At 48.0% G+C, this 20,549-nt stretch overlaps 1 protein-coding gene across 1 annotated transcript in view; it reads right to left on the bottom strand.

The window, feature by feature from the left end:
• The window catches only part of Lpin1 (lipin 1), a 62,163-nt gene extending 47,263 nt beyond the window's left edge, over positions 1-14,900 (bottom strand). The window contains exons 1-3 of the mRNA XM_028772246.1: positions 14,842-14,900; positions 2,917-3,117; positions 2,134-2,229 (exon numbers count right to left, since the gene is read on the bottom strand). Of these exons, the coding sequence (XP_028628079.1) occupies positions 2,134-2,229; positions 2,917-3,108 (288 nt within the window). The 5' untranslated portion in view covers positions 3,109-3,117; positions 14,842-14,900. The remainder of the gene's footprint in view (positions 1-2,133; positions 2,230-2,916; positions 3,118-14,841) is intronic.
• Positions 14,901-20,549: the final 5,649 nt, after the last annotated feature.

Genomic DNA, 20,549 nt, shown 5'->3' with positions numbered 1-20,549 from the left:
ACGTGTAGAAGGGAAAGACGTGTAGAAGGGAAAGACGTGTAGAAGGGTAGAGCTGGCCTAAGTAAAGGGCAGCAATGGTGACAATGTGTAAGTCTCCACTTCCAGCAGGCTCCCGGCAGCCACTGATGCTGAGCTAGCCAGCTGGTACACAGCCTCTGTGGCAGAGGAGCCCCAAACTACTCATCTCCAAGAGCCTAAAATGGTCTCAGCCAGCAGCAATAGGAGGTTATAATAAGCCAGCTAGTGAATTCAGGGCTTCCCATTCAGACAGGAGTTGCCTGGAGGCTGTGGGGCCTACAGCAGACAGTGGGGCAGAAGCAGCCCTTGGCTTCGAGCCCAGAAGCTGTTCCCTCAGGTAGATAACGGGAATACTAGCCTGGGATCATTTAAATTGCAGGCACTCGGTTTTATTACTTGAGGCTCCATGGAACCTCCTTCCCAGGAAGGAATCAGCTTAAATAGGTTCAGCAAGGTACCCCTGCAAAAGATCACTGCATGGAGCCCCAGAAGGGCCTCTGAACATCTTACTCCATCCTTCTCCACCCTACTGAGCTCAGACAGAATCTCTCTCACTGAACCTGAAGCTGGTTGCTTCAGTGAGGCTGGCTGGCAATCCCCCTGTCTCTGCAAGGCTAGAGACACAGCTGCGTACTGAGCTTGTCTTAACCTGGGTGACATAGATTTAAACTCAGGTCCTCAACCTTGCGGAGCAGGCACCCCTAAACCACTGAGTCTTCCCCCTAGCCCAGCCCCTCAAAGTGCTAAACTTCTCAACCCAGTAACTTCACTCCTGAGCACACACAGGGAGGGAGAGGGCATGGGGGAGGGAGGATTGGGAGCGGGGAGCCAGACCAAAGCACAGGTCCTCACAGAAACTTGAATACGAATGTTCACAACACCATTACTCACACAGCCAAAAGATAACAGTCCAAGAGTCCCTCAAGAAACAACTCAGGTAAACAAAGTGTTGTATATCAAACTATTCAGCCACTGAAAACACTAATAGGGCCCAAAAGTTGGCTCAGTGGGTAAAGCACGTATTGCCTAGCCTGACAATTCAAAGTTCCACCTCTGGGATCCACACAGGGAAGAAGAGAACCAGCACTCAGGTGTCCTCTGACGTCCACACATGCAGTGGCACACATGCACCTCCAAAAATAAACAAACTAGTGTCAAAATTGAAATTCAGGTATGTGTGGCGACACAGCTGAAGCTTGAAGCGTTGAGTAAAGTAAAAGACACCAGGTATGAGCGCAGCCTCCTGCAATACTTAATTCGTATGAAAACTCAAAATAGGGAAATTTATACACAAGGTAACTTAGCAGTTGCTCTAGGGTCAGGTGCTAGGAGGCTGGCTGAATATAAAGAAGTGGTATGTTTAAGAGGTGATATTTCTTCTTCATGTGACTAAAGTGTTCTGAAACTGACCAGTTCAATGGCTGCATGTATCTATGAACAGACTAAAAACCGCTGAGCCATACTTGTGATAGGTATCTCAGTAAAGCTGCCAGGACATCATGGGTAAGACTACTTGCTGTGAAAGTTAAGAGGATTTGCATTCAAATCTGCAGCATCCATGTAAGAGCTGGCCATGATGTCAACACCTGCTGGAACCCAGAATCAGGGAACCGCAACAGAAGAAGCACCAAAGATCGATGCCCAGACAGAATGGCCAAAGCAACAAGCTTCAAGTTCCACAAGAGACCCTGTCTCAAAACTAAGGTGGACAGTGTCAGAGAGAGACACTATGTGCATGGGTACAGTCATGAATACACACACATAAATATACATCATACACGCATGCCCCACATACACACAATAATAATAAACTAAATAAAACTGAGAATAGTCAGGCATTTCAGGTTTCTACACCAGCACATATTCAGCCAGTGGATGATGTTAGTCCCTCTGTCTCCTGGAAATGGTAAGTTAGTTGAGACAGGCCAGAACTGGGTCTCTGTGGTCTCAGCATACATGCTGCCTGCCTGGCTCAGTCCAACTGACAGGTAGACTGCTCAGTCTCTGTTCTGATGCCAGCTTCTACCTGGCAAAGGGCTCAGAATTCCTTCTCCTAGGGCCTACCTGCTGTGTCTCCACACCCTGGAGCGACCCTGGACAACCAGCCCTCCTCACCTGATCGTTGTCAGTCTCTTGAACAAAAAATGCTTCTCCATTGTCTCCCAATTTCATGTGCAAATCCACAGACTCCCCGTTGATTTCTATGTCCACCTGAAGTGGGGAACACAGTTAAGAACACAGTGAGCATCCCTGAAAGCACCTCACATCTCACTTGGTGTCCCTAACCCAAGCACACCTGCCCTGAACACTGGGGAAGTGGAAAGGGAACTTGGGTTTCCAAATATGGCTACGCTGGTCCTTTTTAATACCTCCACTGTTGATCCAGAACTTTCCCATTCCCTACCAGTATACACGCTTCCCCTCTCTGAGGATGAGGAACTGTGACTGGCACCCAACCAGAAGTAACTCCATGGAGCTTCTGAAACCAGGCCATAAAAACACCATGTCCACCTATTCCCTCATAAACAGTCACCATGTTGAGAGGGAGCCAGACCACATAGAAGAGCAACTTAGAACACAGAACCAGGCCCCAGGCACAGGAGGGACTAGGTGGCCAGGTGATCCTCAGCCTTGAGTTTTCCTGAGAAATAGCCTAAAAGCCACCCCTGCCTCGTTATGCCATGCTCTCCTGCCCTGCCTTCTGAGCCTCACACTTGATTAGCAGTGGAATGGGTGTGCCCAACATCTTAGAGTAACTTTCGATGCCATAGTGCCTGGAACAATGTGCTCACTAGTGAGCATTAAACTGTGCAAAGAGGCTTCTTGAAGGATGAGTCTGAGCACTCAGGGCAGGAGACAGCACCCTGGTGCTCTGAGGAGGGGGGTACCAGGCCTCACCACTTTCTCTCGGGAGCGTAGGACACCCATCTTCCCAAAGCGGACGTGAAAAGGGGAGCACTGCAGACTGCCATTGGGCTGGCGGACGACAATGATGTCGATGCATCCTGACAGTGTGGCAGGGTTCAGCCCCTTGTAGAGCTCCTTCACTGTCACAAACACCTGGCCGGCCAACTGCCCCACGTAATTCATTGTCTGAACCTGAAAGACAGACAGAACATACAAGTTCACAAGAGCAACTAACAAGGGGAGGTCGCCCAGAGCCTCCAACTCAACACTCTGTTTCAACCATGCACTGAACACATCTACTCTCACGCTCTGCCCACATCACTTTGTTTCTGTAATGTTCTCCACAACACCCCTGTGCAGGCCCATTTCTCCCACCCCATCCAGAAGCCCAGTATCCTTCCCACCACAGGGTCCAGAAAAGAGAGGCCCAGAATCCTAACACAAGAAGCATGCCAGGATGACTATGAATGTGATCTCTCATATCTGTGCTTTACCTCAACATCAAACACAAGAAAGCTTAGGACACTGGAGTAAAGAGACCACCACTCTGTATGTGTGCCTTAGGCAGAGGAAGTACCTCACAATAGGACCTGGGAAACATGACAGCATGGAAAAGATTTCACACTCCTCCTCATTCTTCCACTCTTGCAGTCCTTCCATGCCAAGCAGTCTTCCATGATGTTTCCTGGGCCTCAAAGGGGGTGACGTTGATGTCCCAGTTAGGGCCAAAAGCACTCAGCAGTCACTTACTCTCAACACTTTGATGAGTTAGGAGGCCCCATTTTAACCAGTGCTCGCTGCATGTGGTGGCTTGAATAAAAATGGCCCTCATAGGTCCATAGGGAGTAGCATTATTAGGAGGTGTGGCCTTGTTGGAGTAGGTGTGGCCTTGCTGGGGAAATAGAGGAACAGCTTTGAGGTCTCAGAAGCTCCTTCTCCAGCACCATACCTACCTGCATGGCTGCCATGCTTCCTGCCATGATGGTAATGGACTGAACTTCCGAAACTGTAAGCCAGCTCCATTAATGTTTTCCTTTGTAAGAGTTACCATTGTCATGGTGTCTCTCTATAGCAACGAATCTCTGACACGGTTGAAAGTATCTCTGACGGAGCCTAAGAGCTGCACCTGCCTGTATGTGTAAATATTAACTGTTCAGGGGCTAGCAAGATGGCTCTGCTGGTAAGAACTTGCCACCAAGCCTGAAAACCTGACTTCATTCTGCAGGATACCATAGAGGAATGGGAACCAACTCCCACTGATCCCAGAGATCCCTCTGATCCTCTAACCTCCTCACATCTGCAGTGGCATGTGGCACACACACACACACACATACACCATTTGGCAAAACATTAGTAGTAGATTCCCCCACATCAGTAACAGATTCCCCTCATAGGGCCTGTGACCTCCAGCCACAGATTTTGATCAGTTCTACACGTAGTGTTAGCCATGCATTCTCCTCCATGCAGCAGACTTCAGATCCAATCAGGAAGCAGTTGGTTTCCGCGAAAGCATGCCACTGCTTCAACATGGGCATATCTTACAAGTCCATTCAGTACTGTAGTTAGTATACAGGGACCATGGCCCAGGACAACAGTTGATAATTTTTCTCCAACAGTCAGCCTGTATTGCATTCTGACACTGAATCCTAGTCAACAGGGAGACGATGGCTTTTATCAGTCTCTGTCTAGTCCCTGCCTAGCCACCTATTCTCTGACAACTGCAGGGGACACGTTTGCTAGGGCACTTACCCAACCAGCTAGCCAACCACCATCCTCAGTAAACCTTTGGGACTTCTACCCTACAGGGCCTGGCACTACAGCTCATATAAAAGACAGAGTCCCTGTCACAGGCTTGTGATAGAGAACTGATGCTCCTATAACCAAAATATCAGTCACTGATGGCACATCCCTGTAATCTCAGCACATGGGAGGTGGAGGCAGGAGAAAAAAAATAAAACAGGAGATGTAGAATTCCCCAAAATACCTGTAACTTAAAAAGCACAATGTTGCAACCCTAACATTCTTCCCCAGAATGTCACCCTCTACATTAAACTTGAGATTTTAACTTTTGCTGAGACTGGCAAAAGAGGGAAAGTCTCAACTCTCCAGTCCTGTGCTCACCACTGAGAAACAGACCAAGTTCTTGGACAAGGAAGCCTCAGCCCAGGCCAGCTCAGCTAAGACCGACTTTGATATTTTCCCCAACATGGAGCAAACACAGCTCTCACTGCAAAGAGTACAGGATGGTTTAGTCTAGAGCGAATGTGAGTGAGCCCAGGCTGACAGCACAGGTTCAGGTTCGGTTCCCCGAGTCCTGTGTTCCACTGTCAGGACAGCTGCATAAGATTGTAACAGTCACAGGACACAGAAAGTCAGACATAAAGACTTTTGCCTGATAATTGGCTGAGACTACATAAGCAGGGTACAGTGAAGACAGAAAACTGCTTCCAGGCTTCAAGTGTTACCCAATGAGATTCTTAACTTCTGGACTGGTAGAAGCCAGTGCAGGAATACATTTTCAAGGTATTCATAGTCAAAAGGAAGTTACATCAATGTGATAGCTTGAATGAGAAATCTCCCCCATAGACTCGGGCATTTGAACACTTGGTCCCAGTTGGTGACACTGTCTTGAAGAGGTTGAGGTAATGCAGCCATGCTAGAAGTATATTACTGGGGGTGGACTTAGAGATTTAAAAGTCTCCCTAGGCCTGCCCAATCAGTGAGTTCTGGGTTCAGTGAGAGTCCCTGACCTTAGTATGGTCAGGAGAGAGAAGAAGACACCCAATGTCCACTCTTAGCCTCTACCCACATTGTCTTAGTTAGGGTTTTACTTCTGTGAGCAGACACCATGACCAAGGCAACTCTTATAAGCTTACAGGTTCAAAAGTTCAGTCCATTATCATCAAGAAGAGAGCATGGCAGCATCCAGGCAGTCACGGTGCAGGAGGAGCTGAAAGCTCTACATCTTCATCTGAAGGCTTACAGAATATTCACTTCCAGGCAGCTAGGATAAGGGTCCTAAAGCCCATGCCCAAAGTGACACACCCACTCCAACAAGGCCACACCGCTTAATAGTGCCATTCCCTGGGCCAAGCATATTCAAACCATGATATTCCTCTCCCTGGCCCCCCATAGGCTTGAGTCTATGGGGTTCATAAAAAAAGTACACTTAGTCCAACTTCCAAAGTCCCCATAGTTTATAGCAGTATCAACAATTTTAAAAGTCCAAAGTTCAAAGTCTCTTCTGAGCTCCAGTCACTTAACTGTAATCCCTGAATCAAGACAGGAAACCAGATGGACACACTCCAAACTCTGTATCACCATGTCTGATGTCAAAGCAATTTTCAGATTTCCAACTCCTTTTTCATTTTTGTTGGCAGCAACAAACTTCTTTTCCTGGGTTGGTTCCACTCCCTGTTAGCAGCTTTCCTCAGCAGATAGCCCATGGCTCTGGCATTTGAACTATCTTGGGGTTTCCAAGACAACTTCAATGTTATAGCTTCTTGTTTCAATGTCTGGGATCTACACACAATCTTCTGGGCTCCTCCAAAGGCCTGACATCACCTCTCCAGCTCTGTCTTCTATAGCACTCTAAGCTCAGGTTGATCACTCCACTGCCATTGCTGTTCTTGGTGATCATGGTACTGGCATCTCCAATACACTGGGGTCTTCTCCTGCAACTAGGCTCTCTTCATGGTGCCAAGCCTCAGTTGCTCTTCATGACCACTTCATACCTTCAAAACTAGTACCACCTGGGTGACTCTTAACATCATCAAGTCCAGCTGCAGCAGGAGGTACAACCTTGGCTATCTCTGGAACACAGCTTCTTTGTGATCTCAGAAAAACACTCCCTAGAAGATTTCACCTCAGTGATGCTCGTCTCTTCTTAATCACCACTAATTTCTTAGCTCCAGCTAACGAGCATCAATTGTCTCAGTAGTTTCCTTCTCCTCTTGACTCTAAAGCCAGAGCCACATGGCCAAAGCTGCTGAGTTCTGCTGCTTGCAGGAACTAAAATATGGCCCCTTGTTCTATTACATTATCACCAGTTTCCTCATTTCCAACTTCTTCACTGCCTAAGCTTTTTTGTCCTGGATCTTGCTCTGTATGTAGATTGACCTTGAACTCAGAGATCTGCATGTCTCCAGGGATTAAAGGTGTGTACCACAAGGCTTGAATCTAAATTTAGCTAGATCTAACTTGCCCCACGATCACCACCCCCTTAATTCAATTTAATATCCTTGAATACAGGATTCAGCTCCATTTCACTTCCTGATGCCCCTTTGATACTCGAACCATATATTTTATATTTTTCCTTTCTCAGCTTGCTATGCTTATTCAAAACACTCTTCATGAGACTTAACCAGAGAGCAAAGTCTGTGATGGGCATTTCTGAGACTTCCTTTGTCAATACAATTAATTATTCTGAGTCTCTTTACCTCTTAGCCTCAGGCAGACTCTTCAGACAAGGGCAAAAAGCAGCCACAGTCTTCACCAAAATACCACAAAAAAACAGTCTCTAGGCCACATATTGAAGTTTTTCTCCACTGGAATCTCTTGGGCCAGGTCTGCACAGTTCAAATTGTACTCAGTAACAAAGTCTTCCATATTCTTACTAGAATAGCCCATTAAGCCCCATTTAAAGCACTCGACTGCTTTCTCAAGTCCCCAAATCCACATTCCTCCAAACAAAAGCATGTGCAGGCCTATCACAGCAATACCCCAGTCCCTGGTACCAACTTCTATCTTAATTAGAGTTTTACTGCTATGAACAGACACCATGACCAAGGCAACTCTTAAAAGGACAACATTTAATTGGGGCTGGCTTACAGGTTCAAAAGTTCAGTCTAGTATCATCAAGACCAGAACATGGCAGCAGCCAAGCAGGCATGGTACAGGAGGACCTGAGAGTTCTACATCTTCATCTGAAGGCTGCTAGCAGAATACTGGCTTCCAGGCAGCTAGGATGAGGGTCTTAAAGCCCATAGTGATACACCTACTCCAACAAGGGTACACCTATAATAGTGTCACTCCTTGGGCCAAATATACTCAAACCATGACACACATGTACACACACACACACATATATACCCAATCACATACACAAATGCAAGAAAAGGAGGGGAGGGGATTCTGCAAGCTACCACAATATGGATAAGGCAGGATGACAGTGAGGTGAGTGAAAGAAGCCAGTCAAAACAGGACAAATATCAAAGGCCTACCAGAGAAGTCACATGAGTAGAACAGCAACTACCAGGGGCTGAGAGGCAGCAGAGATGTGGAGTGACTGTGGACAAAAAGTTTCTGATCCAGAGGTGTGTGCTGATGGCTGTACTGAGTGTACACTGTGGTGGTTTGAATAGGAATGGTCCCCTGTAGAATGAATGCTTGGCCAGAGAGAGCAGCACCATTAAGAGGTGTGGCCTTATTGGAGAAGGTGTGGCCTGGTCAGAGGAAGTGTGTCACTGTGGGAATGAGGTGTTGAGGTCTTAAATGCTCAAGTTACACCCAGTGTGAAACAATTCCAGTCTCCTCCTGGCTACCAGGGGATTAAGATGTAGAACTCTCAGCTCCCCCAGCACCATGTCTGCCTGCACACTGCCATGCTTCCTGCCATGATGATAATGGACTAAAACGATGGAGGGATGGCTCAGTGGTTAAGAGAACTGACTGCTCTTCCAGAGGTCTTGAGTTCAATTCCCAGTAACCACATGGTGGCTCACAACCATCTGTAATGGGATCCAATTCCCTCTTCTAGCTTGTCTGAAGAGAGCAACAGTGTACTCATATACATTAAATAAATTAATAAACCTTTAAGATAAATAGATAGACAGACAGACAGACAGACAGACAGATATCCATCCATCCAGACAATGGACTAAATCTCTGAAACTGTAGGCTAGCTCCAAATTAAATACTCGCCTTTATAAGAGTTACCTTGGTCATGGTACCTCTTCATAGCAATGAAACCCTAACTAAGGTATACTTTAAACTAAGTATACCTTAACTAAGGTATACTTAGTATACTAAGGTAACTAAGGTATACTTTTAAACTATTTAAGGGCTGAGGATGTAGCTCAGTTGGTAGAGCGTACATCTGGTACACACAAAGCCCTGGGTTCAATCCCCAGCACTGCATAAACCAGGCACAGTGGTGCAGCCTGCAGTCCCAGTACCGGGGAGTTTTGTAAAGGCAGGAAAATCAGACATTCAGTCATTCTAGGTTTGAGGGCAGCCTATACTATGTGAGACCCTGCCTCAAAAAAATAAGACTTGAAGTGCAAGGGACAACTCTTCCCTAGGAGGCATGTACACACAGTGAGCTTTAGCAAGCCACAGTAAGCCAGGCACCTGCTGGGCTGAAATCAGGGCTTTTTTTTCTCTGCCCCTGCTCCACACTAGGCTCTTCTAAATAAGCCCCATGCAACATTTTCTTTAAAAGTTCTATACAATCAAACCACTAAACGTAAAGTCCCAACTTTCACTTCCTTCAGCTTCACTGGCATTGAAAAGCTCTCAGGGAAGGGGATAATTCCATTAGCCTGAAGATAAGCAGCTGGAATAAGCCTGCCCAGGCAGAGGGAAATAAACAGGTCCATAATCACATCACTGCAGAGGAGTTTTGGTTTCCTTGAAAAGCACTTAGGGAGGCAGGAAGGGAAAGAGGTTTGATCTGAAAAAGAAAGCACATGGACAAGTGCCTGTGAAAGAAGTTCAGAGGAGTCATAGAGAACAAACTCTAATGCTGACATTTTCAACGGACCTGCTTGAAGACATTAGCCACCAGACTACTTTAAAGTATGCTAGGTCTACTGGTTTTTATCTTGAAGTTTGGCAAGATATTCATTGTACCTGGCAGGGTTTAACACACTGGAGACAGAAGACCAAGATCCCTGGTTCAACTATATTTTGAAGGAGAACTTCACCATGTCTTACAGAATCCTCTGACAAGCCTGGAACTCTCTATAACAGTGGTTCTCAGCCTTCCCAATGCTGCAACCCTTTATGGTTGTGATGACCCCCCCAACCATAAAATTATTTTCATTGCTACTTCATAACTATAAATTGCTACTGTTATGAATAGTAATGTAAACATCCAATATGCAGGATATCTGATATGCAACCCCTGTAAAAGAGTCGAGACCTCCCCCCCCCAGGTTGAGAACCCCCGCTCTACCATAAGCCAGGGCCTTCAGAAACTCTGCAGACACAAAATACAGTTCTTTTTATTTTATTTTCTCTTCTTTCCTTTTCTTTTCTTTAATGTAGCTGCTTCTCGGTTGGCATTCTAAATCATCACTAAGTTCTCTGAAATGCCATCTCTAGGTACCATCTTCCTAGATTAATGTGGAGCTCATATTGGGAAGGAAGGCCCACTTCAAGGCCTGCCCTCCCCCCACCTGGACTGGAGGCCATGTGACTCCCTCATCAATCCTGGCATTCTCCAAGGGCTTGGCACAGCCACCACCCCAGTCTCACACTGTCCCAGACATAGCCTGGGGACACCATCAAAAAGTGCCACAAGTCTTGTGACGCCTCATCTAGTTGGGATATTAGAAAAGTCTACACTTGGTCCAAATGTCAATGCCATTCCACCACCTACAATATTAAGGTCATGTGAGGGTGGCCTCAGGTGAGTTCCATTGTAAACTTGTCACAATAACACAAGGGGCTCATAAGACAGTAAAGGATTCCTGGACAATTATGCATGAGAAGTCATCAACCCAGATTCCTGCAGATATGCAAATCAAAAGAGGGATGGCTCAGTCCATAAAGTACATGTCTCAAAATATGTTGACCTGAATTTAATCCCAGCACCAGCATAAAAGGCTGGCACAAACCACTGGGGAGGAACTGAGAGGAAACAGTGAGATCCCTGGGACTTCCCAGGACAGTGAATCCAAGTCAATCAGTAGCAACAAGTTTAGTTAAGAGACTCTAGCTCAAAAGATAAAAAGTCCCTAGAGAAGATAATGTCAACCTCTGGCAACCAACATGCATGTGCACATGTATACACCCACCTGCACATACAAACTTGCATGCAGACAATATGCACCTGCCCACAACACATACACATCTGAACACACACACACACACTTGCTGAATGGGCACACATCTGCATACACACACAAACATACCCACCTGTCTGCACACATACCTGCACACATAAACATACACACACCCTTGCACACACTTGCACAAAATGTTTAATTTTTAAGGACTTTCAGAAGGCTCCAAACAAAAATATTTCATAAATACCCCAATAGTGAGAGTAAAATCACAAGCCATACACTCAGTGTTCCAGTCATCAACAGGACAAAGTCCCAGAAAGAATTGCCCGATTGACATACAACTAGCAAACCCCAGCAATTCTTGGCAAGAATTGATTCTACAGATAGATTATGTTTTTAGAGTGTGTGTGTGTCCACACAGGGACATGCATACATGTGCCACAGGATGCATGTGGATCTCAGAGGACAACTAGAGGGAATCAGTTCTTTCTTTCCATGGAACTAGCGAGAGTTCGTGCTTTCTTTCCAAGAATGTGGCTTCCAGAAATCAGACTGGAGTGATCCTGTTTGGCAGTAGGTGCCTTTACCTGCTGAGCCATCTCACCAGCCCCCAGAAACAACAAGATCTTTGTGAGTAGCAGTAATTACAGACTTGACTGTGACAGGGAAAAGCAGAAATCACTTTTGGAGATCTATAAGACCCTGAATTAATAAATTATGAACCATCCACACTATATATGGAATAGGATACATCTATTCAGAGTGGAAGGGAGTTGTACACTCCATAAACACCCACTCACGGGGCTGCAAGCAAGCCAGTGGGCAGGAGACCTTGACTTTTCCATATATACAAGTGTTGCTTTCACATCAGTTTTTAGTGGGGAGTCTGAGAACTCCCTCAGGGAGAACATTTGGCCTCAGGGCTGCCACTTCAACGAAAACTACTCAGCAGAAAAGGGGCATGAAGGACCTGGTGAGGTGGCTCACCAAGCAAAGCTGTCTGCTGGCAAACCTAAGGATCTGAGTTCAATCCCTGCAGCCCACATAAATGCAGGGGTAGGGATAAGACTCTAGGAAGTTGTTCTCTGACCTCCATACTCATGCTGTGGCATGCATAATCTCACACATACACACACACACACACACAAGCTGTGACATGCCTAATCTCACACACACACATTTCTGAATACTGCTTCTAACAAGGTTCTCATTAGCCTTCATCTTAAAAGAAACGAGGCCACAGTAGCAGGGACAACTAGGACATGATCCCTGCTCTGGGGCTGGAAGGTCAGCTAAGTGACATCAGACTTCTCAGAGCTGAGCTCTGGCAACAAGTGCGTATTATAATCCCAGGTAATGAGTGTCCTCAGGTCCCTGCCAAGAAGCACCCAGGGCCTGGCCAGCAGGAGAAGGACACATAGAAGACCCAGTGTGGCCCCTGTGCTCTGTGGCACTGGCCTGGGTTGGGACTAAGAACCTCGCCAGCCCTTAACCGTTAGCTCCCTTGCAGGGCACAGGACCTTTGCTCTCCTTGGAAGCCCCAGTGTCTTTTCACACACTTTCGAGAGCCCTCTGTCCAGATGCACATCTTGGTCAAGAATACTCTGCTCCTGGGACCTTTGTACATCAGTGCACCTCTCTGCAATCCTGCATCAGCCATTAGTAATGGTCACAAATCCCCTCAGTGTCCAAGAGAACTGTGGCTCCATTTTGAGCCTGTAGAATGGGTGATTCCAACAGCACCAAGCACCCAGAGGTACTAGGGAGTAGCCTACGAATAGTCATTCTAGTCAACGTCCCAGGTAAAACCTGGGTACTGACCTAATGGTAACAAACAGCTCCAAAAAATACTGCACTAAGTCTCCCACACCAGTGTACTTCATGTGTGTTTATATTTAAAGTATGTAGATTATACCTACACATACATACACACACACACACACACACACACAGAGCAGGGGACACTACTAAATCAGATAAATACTAGGATATTGGAAGTATATATTCATGGTTCAAGGCAGGCAGGGTATGGTGACATACACCTAAGATTCTAGCACCAAGAAGGCTGAAGCAGGATGACCTTGAGTTCCAGGCTAGCTTGGGCAAGACAGTAAGGTCAAGAGGACAGCTCCAAGTTTACACACGAAGACGTTCGAGTACAGCTGAATCGCCCACCACCATTCCCTTCTGTTTGTTTTCAAAAGGCTCCAGAAGCCAGGGCTGTTAAAATACACCGGAGACCAACCCCATGCCCAGCTATCCTGGAACAAGGTACCTGTCCCCTCAACATCCCACCCGCACACTTGCTCAAATCAATTCATACCTTTACTGGTCCCTTACAGACCCTGAATCTAAGAGAGAAAAGACACAGAAAAAATGCATTCACAATCTAAGGCGGGGAAAGAGTGACAGCTCAGTTACAGACCAGGGGCTAGCCTTAGGTAGCCAGGACCCGACCAGCCCTACAGAGAGACCTCAGTGGTACCCTGAGCTCCCCGGTTGAGGGTTGAGTAACAGTCAGAAGTTGCTCTGAGGCATCCCGGTTCATTGGAACACCAGGCTAGCAAATGAAGTGTGGCTTTTCTCTCACTCTAGATAGGGAAACTGATAATCAGGCTCCACAAGTGACGTCTCTGGCCCGTGGATTTCCAGCTATCAGTAGTCAGTTGTCTTGCCATCTACTGACCTTTCCCTCTCTCTAGCCTGAAGCTCTGAGAGCAATAGATAAGCCAAGACCCGCCCCGGCCCCCACCAGCAGACACCCTACACCCCCCCACCCCCCAACCCCCCGCACAGAACAGCAACCAAGGATCCTATCTCCTTCATCTGAACTCCAACTTATCACCCAGGCAACAAGATTGGGCATGCTGTCCCTTTCAACAAAGTGACAAGCATCACAAGAACATTGCTAACTGCCGCCTAAAGAGGGTAGAAATCACGTGAGGTGGGACAGCCACCAAGACAAAACCAAACACAGGCCCCAGGCTTCCCAACCCAACCACCAGGCCCTATACAAGCAGGGATAAGGGACAAAAACACACACCCACACACACAAAACCCGTGACAGCAGAAGCGCTGTCAGCAAACAGGAAGCTTTGTCAACATGGGGAACCAAACACACTGGGATCTTTCAGCCTTTCTGGGAACACAAGAAAGTCCCCTTAGTGGTCCTTAACTGCTTTCATTCATAAAACTTATTTTATGGAACAAACGATGGATAGTAAATGTCTGAATCCCCATGGACCACCATCCTCTCCTCCAAGAACCGTTACAGGCTCATCGACTCCACAACTTCACTACCCAGTGGGAAGCAGCTTTTTCCCACACGCCCCAGACCAGACATGCCCACCGCTTTCTTTCCTGCCTCCTTCCTGCCAAGGAGGGTGGGTGTCCGAAGCAACTACTGGCCACACAAAGCCAGCCACCTTGACTCTGTCCCCTTAATATGACTTAATATTAATACTTAATATAACTCCCAAAGCGTTGCTTTCCCTTCTATAACCCCCTGGCCTTCCTCAGAGAAAAATGCCCGCATCTACGGCTCAGGGAGCCACAGGCCCAGTGCCCACCAGACTGCAAAGCTGCATGCGGCCCGCTGCGAGCCTGGTTACCTGAGAATCCCGGTTCCCTGCTCGCTGCCACCCAGGGGAGGTGTGCCCTTGGGCACAAAGGTCAACCTCTAAGCCTGGACTCAGTTTCCTCGGCTACAAAGCCGGAATCCTAAACCCTTTGGGATGCATCTCATCCGGGTCTCGGACGGACAGCGGGGGTCCCTGCAAGCTTCAACACTCCACGGGAAGGCCCGGGGATGTGACACGGCCCACACGGCCTCCCTGCGGGGTCCCACGTGTCAGTAGTGGGTTTTGGGGCGCAAGCTGGGCCCGGGGTCCCCACTGCTACTCACCAAGAGGACTCAGGAGCCGGCTTGCGCGCGCTTGTGTGTGTGGCGGCCTTTGTATGCAAACACCCGGTGTGAGCCGCTGTCAGCCTAGAGCACGGCAAGGGGCGGGACCTGAACGGAGGCGGAGTCTCCGGGGCGGCGTCAGGGGACTCTGGAGGAGCGTGTTGCGGGACGCTTTCAGGGCCCACCGACGCCCAACCACTACCACCACCATCACCACTTCCCTCGCATATCCCCACCTCCCCCATCGCACCCCATCTCTCCCCAGACTGGACTGTCTGCCTTGGCTTTCCCGGGTGTAGGCGGCCAAAGGCTTCAATTTCCACAGCCTAACCCCCTTTTGACCTTAGGCAGCTTACACTTAGTTCTTCCCCTAGTGTGTCACAAGGTAGGTAGGGATCAGTTCCCAATCTTAGTACTCCCACATCTTGCCTCCCTTCTGGCTTACGTGCACCACCGGGCTGCAAAGCCAGGAATGAATAAATAACGGACAATGCCAGGTCTGAGGGTGGAATGGCTCAAGTCAGACCAAGTTAATCTCAGTGTCACTAGACCCTGAAGGACAATACACTGTGTTTAATTCTGTTTGGGAGACAGGGACTCCTATATCCCAGGCTTGCATCAAGCTTTCTATGGGTTCAGGGATGACCCAGAAAACTTCTGATCTGCCTATTTCACCTCTCAAGTGTTGAGATTACAGACAACCATACCCCCCACCATGTGCGTTCTGGGGATGGACCCTAGAGCTTCATATCTGCTAACTGAGCTACATTCAGGTAATAAATATCAAAGTATATATACAAAGACCCTCCAAAACGGCAGTGCTTTCTGGGGAACAGAACAGCCAAGACTCTAAAGAAGGGTGCTAGAGAACACACCTGAGGTCGTGGAGGCCAAGGAGAGCGTCCAAGTATCATATACATGTCATCGGGAACTATATGAGAGGATATAAGTCAGAAGTGGATGCCAGCCACAAGCAATCCAGGAGACCAGGGAAAAGAAGGTGTGCAGAACAATGATGAGTGCTTCCCACCTTGAGAAAAATTAGCTTGGTGGGGAGGGGCAGGGAGGGAGTGTCTTATGTATCCCAGGCTGGTCCCAAATTCTATGTCTCTAAAGATGATCATGAACTTCTAATCCTTCGGCTTTCAGACTGCTGGAGTTCCAGGTGCCCAACCCCACACTGGGTTTCCGTGGTACTGGAGATCCCACTCGAGGGGTTCTGCCCTCAATCAAGTGTTCCACCAATCAAGCTAGGTCCCCAGTCCAAGACAAACCACATCACTTGCAAAGGCCACTGCAGACATGCAGGGGAACTGAGCCAGGCTCCACACCCAGCAGCTCAGGCGATCTCCACAGGCAGGGTGACTCTGTGCATCAAGCCAGATGTGGAAGTGCTCCAGCTGCACTTGGGACAACCCAGGCAGCCACAAGGATTGCCTCCACTGCCCACAGATTCCTGGGGCTCTGAGTTCCAGAGTGAAGGCATCCTGCCCCACCTCCCCCACCCCAAAGCTTTCCAGAAAGCAAGTCTTACATTCTGTCATCTAAAGAAGGCCTTAATTTTTTTTTTTAATTATCCAGATTTGAAGACAGGTGAAGGGGGTGGGGGTGGGGGATTGAACACATAAAGTCCAGCCCAAAGCCCTTACCCCACAAATGAACCTGGGTACTGGGACACACACACACCACAAACGCATCCAGACAGCTCTGATTAGCAAAGTTAGGTCCAGCTTTGCCTGCTGCCTATAAGATGATCACACAAACAGGACATAAGTTATTTCACAAACATTCACAGTAGATGGTCGGTCATAAAATACAAAATCTGGATTCTCTGAAGCCCAGGTGCTCTAACTCGGCAAAGTCTGGACCCCCCCTAGTGAGGCCCCAGACAGTGTTTTGTCAGCAACCAGGCTCCTGTGCTGGGCTGTGACTCAGCCAGAGAACTGAGGTGATCCCCTGAGCCAATCCCTGTACCTGCTGTGTTCAGCCCAAGTCGGAAGAGGGGAAATAACCGAATGACTCTAGCTAGAAGAGGAAGGAGGCAGCACAGCATCCTAGATTCCAGACTCGGTTTTACAATCCAGGAAGTGGGTGGAGGTGAGAGTTTAGCAGGTCCTTTTGAGGCTGGAAAGGAACTTGTTCTTGGCATGATATTGACTAGATTTTCAATTCTAAAATCCAGTACTGCTGGGAATTCCATAAGGACTTGGTGGCTGTTCCATCCAATGGCTGCAGCTGACCCCCTGGTCCCTCAGAGAGGACAAGCATCATGTAGGTGTCCATTATGAAGGGACAACCGAGTATGCCATGCTGAAAATTGCTCTTTGGCTAAACATGGGACCTCAGGTGTTCCTCACCACACCACGAAGTGGTCTCTGCTGATGTGACTATAAAAACACCCACCCTTTCTAAATGGAAAGCCATCTCCTCACTTGCTGGCAGTGACTGTTAAGTCCTTAGGTTCTGTTTTCCAAACAGAATGTGACACTGCTAACAGATCTGACCTAGGGTGCCTGGGAAGGTGTGGACAGAAGCATGAGCAGCCCTCTGCATGAGACCTCACAGCCACCATAGGCAGACCTCTCCACTCCAGAGGTCAGCTCTGCAAAATCCCAGCAGAAAGATTTGCAGAGTCACTGGATGCTGTCCCAGAAGGACAGAGTACTAATGCCTAGGGCTTCTGGGAGTGGTGGGAAGCTCTTCAGAGTCTAAGGCTAGCCCTTAATAGAGGGCCCCCTCAGCTTTAAGATACCCAAAGGAGCCGCTGTAGGCCCACTCTTAGAGACAATGGACCTCTAGAGAATTGTAATTTCCCTAGGACTCACAGGCTGGGAGAAGACAATGGCTGAATGAAGCCTGGCATCCTCTTAGAGGAGGATGCTTGTCTCCCAGGAAAAGGTTTCCCATACACCTTCTTTGTTCCTCTTCCTGATGGGGCCACACTGAATGTGTCTCTCCTTTCTCTGCTTTTCCTCATTGCCTGTCTGTCTAACTAGCCCAGTGAAGGCATGTGGCAGAGCCTCGTTTGTCAGAGAATAGAACTGGCAGAGCCCAGACTCTGACGACAACTCCAGGTGACACAATGAGGTATCTTCAACATAGGGATTTCCTTACTGGGGTCCTCAGAAGCAAGGTGGGAACTGCTGGCCACCTGGTACCACTTTACTATGGGGAGGACTGAGCAAGCAGCGGGGGTGGGGGGGACCCAGCAGATACAGTCCATGCCACTGTGGCTGGGTCTGAGGATTTCTGGGAAGAGGATATAAACGGTCCTGGTTCCAAAGGCAGAGGAAGAGAAAGGTAATCCAAGAATGGTAAGGAGATAGGAACAAAAGCATCGGGGAAGGCAGACGTTAAGAGAGTCACCGGGACCATCTTAATTTAGGTGATGCTCCAGGAGGGCAAAGGGGGAATGTCAAAAACATATAAAGGAAACTGCTAGTTGGCAGCAACGGGCATCTTAGAGCCTGTGCTACTCCAATCCATGCCCCAACATGCCAGGAAGTAAATAGCACCCAGGGACCCAGGCCTACAACATTGGCAACACACACAGCCTCAGGGCCAACAATGTGGGCTGATACCCACACTGTGGCCGTGTTCCCTAGCCCAGTCTCTGGAATGAGCAGCCACTGCCAATGGCCTCATTTTCTCACTCCCCAGTCAACACAGTGGCCTGTGGTGTGGTAGGTTCCTGGGCTACATGTGGGTAGCTGTCCTCAGTAAGTAAGCACACAGTCTCAAGTAGTGATCACATGTTTAAAGTTGCTAAGAACCCAAGGATTGTCCACTGACCAAGGATTTGGGCAGCCCAGTCTGCAAGCAAGAGGATTCAGCCCAGTTTGGAGTCTTGAGTTCCTCCAGGCAAATTCAGGCCAGATGGAGGAGCTAAGAACAAGGGACAATCAACAACATATACAGAGATCCTGAGGTACATCAGGGCTGACAGAGGCTGGCCATAGGTGGGGAGGGACAGTCACAGCTACTATGTAAGTTGTCTCTTCCTCAGAGAAAGCAAGAGAGGGATCACCATAACAGCCTTTTCACTGTGATCATCTGGGAACGATTCATAATGAGCCAGGCTAGAACAAAAGGTGAAGGACAACACAGGAAAATGGCAGTACCAAGGTACAGAGAGAGAGACTGAGAGAAGTCAACATCAGCATAGACTCGATGGATGAATTCTATGATTTGGGAATAATGGATGCTGCTCTGGGAAGCTACTGGCAGCTTTACCACTTGCTGCGAGGAACAAAAGTCGTCTCTATCCGCAGTCAGCCCTGAGTCACCTGTGACCTTGTCAGGCAAGTGTGAGGGGCATCAGTCCAGTGAGTCATATGTCTCAAGTCTCATATTGCCCAGCTAAGAAACTAGCTGTCCAGAAATGATGGTGACAAGGGCGGAGAACCAGAGAAATCTTAAGAGTTCAACACCGGGGATGAGCTCTGTCAGAATACCTCTGTGAATCCCATTGCTATGTGCAACCTATGTAATTCAATTTTTCAGAAAGTCAAAGTTTAAATACTGAAAGAGTCCCCCTGTGTATGGAGTGGTGTACCAATAGGGATAAAGTAATGACAGATGACAGCTGTGGCTAGCCTTTAGAGTCTATTTACAAGCCAACCCCAGCTCTAGACTTTGTATACCGAATTTCTTTTTTAACAAGCCCTGTTGAGTAGATACCATTTGCTGTCCCAGAGGAATGAGGAAAGGAAGGCACCAAGAAGTGGCTGAAGTCACATGGCCAGTTAACAGTCACATGGACAGTTAGTAGAAACTAGGCCTCCAGCTGAGCCTAGACCTTTCCCCTAGAGTCTCCTCAGCCCCAGTGCTCCCTGGTCAATGGAATTCCATGTCTTCTTTTTCAGGGCAGGCCTGAAATCTGATATGCAGGATATCTGATATGTGACCTCCAAAGGAGTCAGTGACCCACAAGTTGAGAATGACTGGTCTACAATTTCTAGTGAAAAATAAGCAACCTGGGTGGATACACAATATTTAGGGCCCAATATTTTGTGGGCCTGAGTTCCAGCTGAGCCCATCCATGGCACAGGCGTGGCTGAACCTCAACTTCCTTGGCTATCCATCATGAGTGACCAGCCTCAGCTCAGCGTGTTGGTGCAATCAGAGGAGTTCCTGTGTTTGGTCACAGATCAAGTAAAATTCTTGTCACTGGACAAGCCTTAGCTCTCACTCAGCCTTCAGAGACATACTGCTGATAATGATGGACAAGTATTTAAGAAAAAATGTCTGCCGTTGTCTATCTATGTCTACTATGACTGTGATGAAACCCCATAGCCAAAGCAACTTGGGGAGGAAAGGATTTATTTGACTTGAACTTCCAGATCATAGTCCATCACTGAAGGAAGCCAGGACAGGAACTCTAGAAGGGCAGGAACCTGGAGACAGGAGCTGATAATTCAAAGGCCATGGAGGGGTGCTGCTTACTGGCTTGCTGCCGGTGGCTTGCTCAGCCTGCTTTCTTATAGCACCCAAGACCACCAGCCCAGGGATGGCCCCACCCATAATGGGCTGGGCCCTCCTCCATCAATCACGAATTAAGAAAATGCCCTACAGCTGAGTCTTACGAAGATATTTTCTCAACTGAGGCTCCCTCCTCTCCAATGACTATAGGTTGTGCCAAGTTGACATAAACTAGCCAAAACACACACACACACACACACACACACACACACGAACACGCACGCACG

The sequence above is a fragment of the Grammomys surdaster genome, unplaced genomic scaffold, assembly GCF_004785775.1.
Source record: "Grammomys surdaster isolate TR1022 unplaced genomic scaffold, NIH_TR_1.0 212, whole genome shotgun sequence".
Taxonomy (NCBI): Eukaryota; Metazoa; Chordata; class Mammalia; order Rodentia; family Muridae; genus Grammomys; species Grammomys surdaster.
This window is presented reverse-complemented; position numbering and strand designations above follow the sequence as displayed.